Source organism: Priapulus caudatus, unplaced genomic scaffold (genome assembly GCF_000485595.1).
Source record: "Priapulus caudatus unplaced genomic scaffold, Priapulus_caudatus-5.0.1 Scaffold1917, whole genome shotgun sequence".
NCBI lineage: Eukaryota > Metazoa > Priapulida > Priapulimorpha > Priapulimorphida > Priapulidae > Priapulus > Priapulus caudatus.
The window spans coordinates 29310-39557 of NW_014578978.1; the positions used below are offsets into that span (position 1 = coordinate 29310).

A 10248-nucleotide genomic window follows, 5' to 3' on the forward strand; every position below is an offset into this window, starting at 1 on the left:
GGGGTGTAATTTCAAACTTTTTCTGGGGGAGGGCCCCCCAGACCCCCTTCGCGTGCTCCCAAGTTTGGGTTACGGTTGGACCCCTTCCTGGTACAAATCCTGTACACGCCCCTGTGGCAAGAGTAATACTGAGTATGTCTTAAGTAATATAATATATCAGTCATTGAAATTCAAGTTGAAGTTCAAGTTTTATATAGTAAATGTATGAAACGGAAAGCATATAAATTAATACATGTAATGATTTCAATTTTCTTTTGTAATAAAAGTGTGTTCAATGCATATCGCAGTTTGATTTCACCGGGTACTAGTATTTTGTCGCTCTGATGGCAGTTAATTTCAAGCAAGTTGATGGTTTTTGTGGCTTTGTGGATTTTGCCTTGTACTGGAATTGTCTGTTTCATTGCTATGACAAGACTTGAAGTACAAAAAGTTCGCCTCATATGCTCTTAAAATGCATAAAAAGGAGTCTGATTTTTAACAAATTTCTGGGGGAGGCCCCCCCGACCCCCCACCGCTTCCTTCGCACCTGCGGTCCTCGCGCACGAAGCGGCGGCGCAGCCGCCGCTTCAGTTGCCCCTAACAAAATCTCAAAGTGCCCTTTCCCACCTGCACCTCCCCTCCTAAACAAAATCCTGCATCCGCCCCTGTTAATCTCCTGTATTCGACAACTGATAAGGTGAAACATGATGCCATACTGTTATCCTACATGGATATCAAAAAAGTTCAGCGTAGGAGTCAGAAAGGCCGAATAGGCATTCCTCTGAAAGAATTAATCAGTATTTTGGGCCTAGCTGGCACCATAGGATTTGTCATTATCAAGAATATTGCCATTTGGATTTATCTGTTTTTGCTGACAAATTTGTTCAAAGTTATCAAAATTCCGTTTTTCTAATAAATTCATATTTTTCCAATTGTAACCTTCGTTTTGATTGCTTCGAGAAAGGAGAGAGAGAGAGCACGCACGAGAAAGGAGAGAGAGCGTTCGAGAAAGGAGAGAGAGAGAGAGATAGAGCACGCGCAGGAAAGGAGAGAGAGTGTGCGCAGGAAAGGAGAGAGAGAGAGCACGCGCAGGAAAGGAGAGAGAGAGCGCGCGAGAAAGGAGAGAGAGAGAGAGAGAGAGCGCGCAAGAAAGGAGAGAGAGAGGGCGCGCGCAAAAAGGAGAGATAGAACGCAAGAAAGGAGAAAATATAGATATAATTTACTAATTATATAAAATTACGATCCAGGCGTGATTAATCGTATGTAGATCATATAGAATTAATTGCGATGAGAAGCAATAATACTTCATTGGGACATCGTGGCCGGATCGTCCAGTCAAGTAATCGATAGTAATGCCGGCGTCCGCCGCGTGGTGGCAGCATCGTCCAGGCATGCACGTATTCGATCGTAAAATTAATGTACATGTATGTTATTATGGAAAGAGTTAGCTGTCAATATTCAACAAGGAATATTCTTTTACGGTGGCCCAGTACGAAATTACGGGCGCATGCGCAATATTTCACCGGAGGAGTTATATTTTGTGCTGCAAATGCGTTTAATATGGTAAGGGGGTATCTCCGCATAGGCTTCTGTAATAAATTCTTATCAGTAGACCTGTGCTTATAATTAGGAGAGCGCCCTAGCCAGTAGGGTGCAAAACTATTACTTCATACCCGCCCTCCCTTCCCCTTGTCTCCCTTGTCGCACGCTCAGCCTCCTCCTTCGTCCACCGCACCTCGGCTGTCTTCACTGCCACCTTCCCTCAGTCTCCCACCCCTCTCTCCCGCAGCAAGCTATATTACGTACTTTGATTTAGGCCATACTGCACGTCTGAAACGGTGCTCGCACATGCGCAATATCTCATAAGAAGAAGAATATTTTGCCAAAATTATGAATTTAAAATGAAGAGGGGTTATCCCAGCATAGATTTCCATGATAATATTCCATCAGTAGACTTCACTTATGAAATAGGAAGCAGACTTTGCATGTAAGGTCCCGGCTGCATATACCAGGCAGTACATAATCTGGCTACGTTACTGTTTGGGCGCATGCGCAATATCTCACTGGAGGAGTTATATTTCGTGCTGCAAATGCATTTAATATGGTAAGGGGGTATCTCAGCATAGGCTTCTGTAATAAATTCTTATCAGTAGACCTGTGCTTATAATTAGGAGAGTGCCCTAGCCAGTAGGGTGCAAAACTACTACTTCATCCCCGCCCGCCCTTCGCCTTGCCTCCCTTGTCGCACGCTCAGCCTCCTTCTTCTTCCACCGCCCCTCGGCTGTCTTCCCTGCCACCTTCCCTTGGTCTCCCACCCCTCTCTCCCGCAGCAAGCTATATTACGTACTTTTATTTAGGCCGTACTGCACGTCTGAAACGGTGCTCGCGCATGCGCAATATCTCCCAAGAAGAAGAATATTTTGCCAAAATTATATATTTATAACTTATTTAAAATGACGAGGGGTTATCCCAGCTTAGATTTCTATGATAATATTCCATCAGTAGACTTCACTTATGAAATAGGAAGCTATATAAACATGAAATGATGTACGCTTATATGCACTTATATATGTGCTACTACTATTACTAGCTCCAAGGGGCCCTCGTGTGCTCCACATCGTCATGTGTTACGAGTGTATTACTCTTACAAATCCACCTCGAGCTTTACGACGTGTTATAGCTCCAAGAAACGGTCTTGCTAGGGTTAGAACACTTGCTAGGGTTATACACACGCGCACCCACACACACACACGCGCGCGCACACACACACACACACACACACACACACACACACACACACACACACACACACACACAAATCTGGGCGTGTTGTGAGGGCAAAGGTCACGGCGAATTCCACGACATAGACACCCTCACCATGTTTGCCAATTACAGGTTCATGTTACCTTACAGGCAGGGCAACTAAAACCCAATTACAGGGCCTAACATATTATATAGATCCTATAATTATATAAGCCCTATAGTATATAGGCCCTATATAACATATTATATAGCCCCTATATTTTAAGTTCCTGTATATCGGAGTGATCAGAATATGTGAGATGGATCCATTGATGTTGGAACATTTCCTACCTGGGGTTCATCTGTAATTAATTAATCGCTAATACGGATGCTCGTTTGTTATTTGTAGAATACCGCAGGCGCTGGTTTACTTCGCAGATACTCCTGGATCTGCTGCTAAAAGGTGCAGAAATGTTTTGAATGTTTTCAATGAATTCAATGTTCTTATGTGTGATCAAGGGCAGCAGACGTTAACCTTGTAAATTAATATCAGAGGTTGGCGTGAACCGACAATGCTTCAACGATCGAACCTTCAAAGAAGTCGAGATCAGGGGTGCTAGCATCTCGGCAGTGGAGGTACACGAATATCTGTCGCGAAACATTCCTGCAATCTGTCAAGTTATCATCTATAGTCACTAAGCCTTCTCTCTAATTTCTCTCTGATTTCACTCGTAAAACTTCTAACGTGACGATATCTTCTCGCTTAGTTGGCCCTCGCAAAACTGTGCACCCTCCTGCAGACAGAGGGCGCTGCCAGAGTGCACGTAAACGTCGTGATTGTCAACCTCTACCTCTGGGATCTGATCAAAACCAAGACAGCTGAAGGCAGCTCCCAGCTTCCCTTCCATCACATCAGATGCATTTACTACTGAGACTCAGTGAGCGATCTATCGTGAACAACCTGCTAGAACCACGGGGAATGTTCCTAGAACCCCCGAGTGCACGGACGACCCTATCCCTAACCGGAAGGTTGGGTAGGAAACACTGGACAGTGTTACCTAACGAACAATCAACTAGCTGTGATTATTAAAACCATTCTAATTACGATTATCTTCATGCAAAGCTGCTGTGATATAATGGAAATGTGAAAACATTCAGTTTTACATGGATACAGCAGTGAATACAGTGGCTATGTAGGAGAATATGGAAGAGAAGCAAGGAATATAAAGCAATAGTGGGAAATGTGAGGGAATAATGCAGAAAAACAGGCGGAATATCAGGCAGTACAGAAAAAACTGACCATTGGAATAGCGTGCAAGATAACATTCCAACTCTCAGATGTGACAGCAAATATCGCGATAGCATTCGCATGCCAGCGTCGTTGTCGTCGTACTTATTTCGTCGTTGATTGTTTCGCTGGTAGAAATTCTCCGGCTCCTTCCTGACCTGACGTGCGTCGAGCGTAGCAACAAGAGTGCATCCCGCCTGCTCCGCCTGATCTTGGACAACTTCCCGTCATACAGGGACGAAACCACGTACGTGGGACGCAGAGGTAGTGCACGAGCGGCATCACCATCTAGTGGTCGCATTGAGTATGCAACGACAGTGTCATCTATTAGGGTAGCGTGCCGCGTTGTGCAGCAGTGAGCTGTCCATGAAATGTTTACACACTGGTGACATATTTACACATCTTGAACAAAGGCGTGTGTGACTCAAACTAGCCGTGTATGAGAATGGTGATGATAGAGTTTCTTTGTTGAATCTATCATTGATATCGTCGACGGTTTCGGACTAATTCCTGCATGTCTGGCCCCGTCAATGCCCAAGGATATTTCCGAATTTACATTGTATACCTCCGTGTAAAACGTGCAACAGTAGATAATGGTTCGTCAGTGATATAATTGTTCTATCATTGTTCCATCAGTGTTCTCCCACTTTTCTATCATTGTACGATTATTGTTCCATCATTGTTCCGTCGTTGTTCCATAATTGTACTATCATTGTTCCATTATTTTTTGAGTGGCACTATGGAAGCGAGCTTAGATCCTGGTAGCAGACATCTGGGCGTGTTGTGAGGGCAAAGGTCACGGCGAATTCCACGACATAGACACCCTCACCATGTTTGCCGATTACAGGTTCATGTTACCTTACAGACAGGGCAACTAAAACCCAATTACAGGGCCTAACATATTATATAGATCCTATAATTATATAAGTCCTATAATATATAGGTCCTATTATTATATAAGCCCTATATTATATAGGCCCTATAACATATTATATAGCCCCTATCCTTTAAGTTGCTGTATATCGGAGTGATCAGAATTTGTGAGATGGATCCATTGATGTTGGAACATTTCCTACCTGGGTTTCATCTGTAATTAATTAATCGCTAATACGGATGCTCGTTTGTTATTAGTAGAATACCGCAGGCGCTGGTTCACTTCGACGTTCTGGAGTATTCGCAGATACTCCTGGATCTGCTGCTAAAAGATGCAGAAATGTTTTCAATGAATTCAATGTTCTTATGTGTGATCAAGGGCAGCATAAGTTAACCTTGCAAATTAATATCAGAGGTTGGCGTGAACCGACAATGCTTCAACGACCGAACCTTCACATGCTCTTAAAGATTAGCCAAGATTGCTGAATGTAAAGCTAGACTGCGTCACATCTGCATACATAATGCAGAATTATCGTACGATTATTGAATAATACATCATCTGGATGCAGGTTGACGTAATCAGTTAAATTGTGATGTTGTATATTTTCCAGGTCACTTAATTTGTTCCAGAGTGGTGATAGGAAGGAGGTCGAGATCAGGGGCGCTAGCATCTCGGCGGTGGAGGTACGCGAATATCTGTCGCGAAACATTCCTGCAATCTGTCAAGTTATCATCTAGTCACTAAGCCTTCTGGTGGAAAATGTAATTTTTATTGATTTAGTTGATGGTGACCGAAAGTTCATTCGTTTTCGAAAGACGAGCGGATCAGGATTGAGTGACCAGCTGTGTCGTGAAACTGTGAATTTCTCTCTGATTTCACGCGTAAAACTTCTAACGTGACCATATCTTCTCGCTTAGTTGGCCCTCGCAAAACTGTGCACCCTCCTGCAGACAGAGGGCGCTGCCAGAGTGCACGTGAACGTCGTGATGGTCAACCTATACCTCTGGGATCTGATCAAAACCAAGACGGCTGAAGACAGCAGCATACAGCTTCCCTTTCATCACATCAGATGCATTTACTACTGAGACTCGGTGAGCGATGATCTATCGTGAACAACCTGCTAGAACCACGGGGAATGTTCCTAGAATTCCCGAGTGCACGGACTACCCTATCCCTAACCGGAAGGTTGGGGAGGGAACACTGGACAGTGTTACCTAACGAACAATCAACTAGCTGTGATTATTAAAACCATTCTAATTACGATTATCTTCATGCAAAGCTGCTGTGATATCGATAAATATGTATCTTATTAGTAAGAATTTGTTGTCTACCTATCGAAGGTAACACCGTGTGACGATATCGCCTCAATAGATGTGTTTTTAAACATTACTTATGTTGACCTGGTGCAGGCATGACGAATGTGATTGTAAAACAATGCAAAATAAATAACCGTTAGTAATGGTAAATAAGGCAGAAGCATTTATTTGGCATTTTTGTATTCTGCGTACATAGGATGTCTACACTGTACATACACACACAGCTCGTGTACATGCTCGTTGCCATGGTTACGTATCGGGAAGCGGTTACATATTATATATATATATATACAAGAAAAGGCGCTCTAGAACAGCAGAGTAAGGAATACGAATTCTGTTGTTGCATTGGCTCTGCCCTCGCACCTGAAAACTACAAGTGAAAGACTATAACGTATAGTGGTCCCTAGCTGTTCCACGTGTTAGCTGTCCTCTTCCTCTTCAAAATCCAACGATACGTGCATCAACAGCATTCTAATAAATACGCAGAAAGCTGTGTTGGAACGTGGAATGTACTGCTAATAGATACACACAGGAAGATCAACTCAGATACGGCACAACTAGCAACAAACCTAACACATGATTCCCACAAAAGTGAATTATTTTTTCAAGGACAATATGTGACAAGTAGTTTTAGCTTTTTAGAGTCATCATATATACCTGAGAGTCATATATAAAGTAAAAATAGTTGTTTTACACGAGTGCCGACAGCAGATTAAACAGCCGCTATAGCTCGCCGATTACCGACGTACACAATAGTCGTTTCATGTTGTCATTCACGCAGATTCATGTCACAGTCGTGTAACAATATGTAAAACTTTGATGTAACATGTATCAGTCAAAACCATGTATCACACAATGTACTGTATCACTCAGAAATGTTATTATTTTAACTGCTCAACACTATTGCATTCATTAGATTTTTTCTCCGTGACAAACACTGTCTTCAGTACATGTATTTGTAGTTGAATTACGTGCAAAAAAGATTTAATAATAATAATAATAATAATAATAAACAATTGCCGGTTCTTTATGCTGACCTTTCAACTGCTGTGTCAGGCAGTAACATTAACAGTGAATAAAAGTAATCACTTATTCCTTACTCCCTCTCGCGGATAGTATCGCCCACGACCAGTCAAGCATGGAAAAACTTTTTCAGGTAAATGGCCGTATTTCAGCCAAAACTTTTTCACCCCGCGAAGCACAAAATGTGAATTTACGCTTATAATACACGCGCACGCGTGCGTGCAACCATACCCGCGTGTGCGCGCCCGGTCGTGCGTGTGTATGTGTGTTTGTGTGACTGTAAAAACGCGTATTATAGCCGTATAATCATATTTTGTGCTTTGGGGGAGTGAAAAAGTTGAGGCTGAAAACCGGCCATTTGCCTGGCTAACTTTTCACAGCGCAACTGATGCCGTGGGCGATACTATCCGCGATAGGGGGAGGGAAATACTGCGGGGAAGGGAGTTAGACAGAAGGAGGAAGGAAAGAGGAGAGAAAGGAGAGAGGGGCGGAGGGAGGGAAGAATTAATGCAGACGGAGATGTGCACACGCATGCGCAGCACACACGCGCAGACAAACGCACGTACGGCGCAAACGGCACACACACAGGCACATATTCCTTCTAATATAGTTACTTCTCTCGCCTTCCCGCTGACCCTCTCCCTCCTCCCTCTCCGTGACTCTCACCCCCTCTCTCTCTCTCTCTCTCTCTCTCTCTCTCTCTCTCTCTCTCTCTCTCTCTCTCTCTCTCTCTCTCTCTCTGTCTCTGTCTCTCTCTCTCACTCTGTATGTCTGTGTGTGTGTATCTCTCTCTCTCTCTCGCAATATTGTGTGCGTGCGTGCGTATCCCTGACCCATCACTGACCCATCCCTGACCCATCACTGACCCATCCCTGACCCATCACTGACCCATCACCGACCGGCCATGCTTCATTGTAACGGGACGGTCATGCTGTGTGCGGTTGCCACGGCAACGCCGACGGCAATCAACGCGTCGGTGACGACCGCCGCTGCCGCCGCCGCTGACGACGACGCGCTCACATGGGGGCGCTACGTGCTGCTAACCATCACGCAGTTCTACGTGCCGCTGCTCATATTCGTCGGGTTGCTAAGGCAACGCCGCATCCGTGCTCGTCTTCTCGACGTCGAAGCTCCGCCAGGTGTCGTCCTCGTACTACCTAGCGGCTCTGGCGACGGCCGACAGCGGGTTCCTGCTCGGACTGTTCGTCGTCTGGCTGAACAGCCTCGACGTCGGCTGGTACAACCGCGACGGCGGCTGCAAGTTCGTCGTCTACTGCACGCTCGTCTGCAGCTTCCTGTCCGTCTGGTTCGTCGTCGCCTTCACCGTCGAGCGCTTCATCGCCGTCTGCTACCCGCTGCACCGGCCGACGATGTGCACGGCCCGACGCGCCAACATGACGATAGCGGGCCTCGTCGCCACGGCCCTCGTCGTCTACAGCTACGCGTTCGTCGTCGCTGGCATCGTGGACGTTGATGGCGACGCCGACGGAGGCTACCCGCCTCAGTGTCTGCTGTACGAGCGCTACCTGCCGGCGTGACAGGGGCTGAATAACGTTGACACGGTGACAACTCTCATCATTCCCTTCATCGTCATTGTCACGATGAACGTGACGATCGCTCGGAAGGTCGTCGCCTTCTACAAGCGTCGCTCAGCGATGTCCGCGGACGCTGGCGACCTCCCGCTACGTCGTCGCGCGCGGCTTCCCAACGAACGGAGCAATCTCTACCAACACGTTGCTGGCGACGCGCACGTGCGCGAGCTTCCACTCCGGCGCATGCGCGTCGCAGCAGCAGCAGCAGCAGCAGCGCCTCCTGCAGGGCGGCGGGGCGACGTTGCGGAACGGCGCGCTGCCGACCAGTTACCGCGACGCGCTGCGCTCGCGCAACCAGATCCGCATCACGAAGATGCTGCTCTTCGTTCGTCTCGACGGTCTTCATTACCCTGAACCTGCCGAGCCACGCCGTCCGCCTGCACGTGTTCGTCGTGCACCTGCTAGATCCAGGGTTCGTGCCCACTGAGCGGCTGGAGGTCGCTCAGCAGTACGCTCAGCTCGTCTACTACACCAACTTCTCCATCAACTTCTTTCTGTGCAGCCTCGCGGGCGCCAACTTTCGCAAGGCGCTGCGTCGGCTGCCGTCGACGCTGTGCCGACGTGCGGGCGTCGGCGCCGACGACGCGCCGCTGCCGGTAGCCGTCGTTCACTTCCCGATACGGACGCGAAGTCGCGAGAGTGACTCGGCGAACTCTCACTCGCTGTGAAGCGAGGCGCGGGCGTCCGCCGCCAGGGGGCCCCGCTAGGTCTCGCACGGTCGCCAGAGACCATCGTCGTCGCCGTCGTCATCGTCATCGTTGTCGTCATCGTCATCGTCGCCGTCGTCGTCATCGTCGTCGTCGTGGAGTTTTTCTGAAAGAGTCGGCTGCTTTTTTGAACGTGTAAGAAAAACTCGGTAGTTACTCGTCCCGCGAGGATTGATGTCGGAGTCGGCTGCCAGAGGTCGCCACAAGAGGGCGCCTCTATCGTGAGCGAGGATAGGGGTCGCCACGTGTCCGATATAGATGGGAAGTCGCGACGGAACTCGGAGAGAAACTCGCTCGGTGTGCGTAGGTGTCGCCACGGTCGCGCTCTGGACCGTCACGCCTCTTTGCGTGGAGGTGAGCACGGGTCAAGCATCGCTCGCTTGACCGATGGCCGATGGCCAGACATTCGAATCGCGAGTATTTCGCGTCGCGAATTCCGCGCTTTTTTACAGAATTTACGGAACTGACCCAACTGGATTGTGTCCACTGATGACGTCACAGGTCAATGAGCGTCATGATCGTGGGTCAAGGTGAAGCGCCGTATCCCACCCGCACCTGTGGTCGCCGCGGCCGAAGCAGCAGGAGGCGCGCGAGTCGCGCTGCATTTTGAGATTATTTCGAACCTTACTTAGTTCGACGTTCGTTATTTACGCGATGGCGCGCATGCGCACACGCACTCTGTTCGTACCTCGTTCATACCTGTTCGTACCTCGTTCATACCTGTTCG

General features: G+C 47.5%; 1 protein-coding gene across 1 annotated transcript in view; it reads left to right on the forward strand.

Annotated features, from left to right (window-relative positions):
- LOC106817899 (UPF0553 protein C9orf64-like) overlaps nucleotides 1-5968 on the forward strand; it is an 8739-nt gene extending 2771 nt beyond the window's left edge. Inside the window, 6 exon segments of the mRNA XM_014822610.1 lie at nucleotides 3489-3606; nucleotides 4145-4273; nucleotides 4742-4856; nucleotides 5144-5224; nucleotides 5494-5566; nucleotides 5801-5968. Coding sequence (XP_014678096.1) covers nucleotides 3489-3606; nucleotides 4145-4273; nucleotides 4742-4856; nucleotides 5144-5224; nucleotides 5494-5566; nucleotides 5801-5968 — 684 coding nt within the window.
- Nucleotides 5969-10248: the final 4280 nt, after the last annotated feature.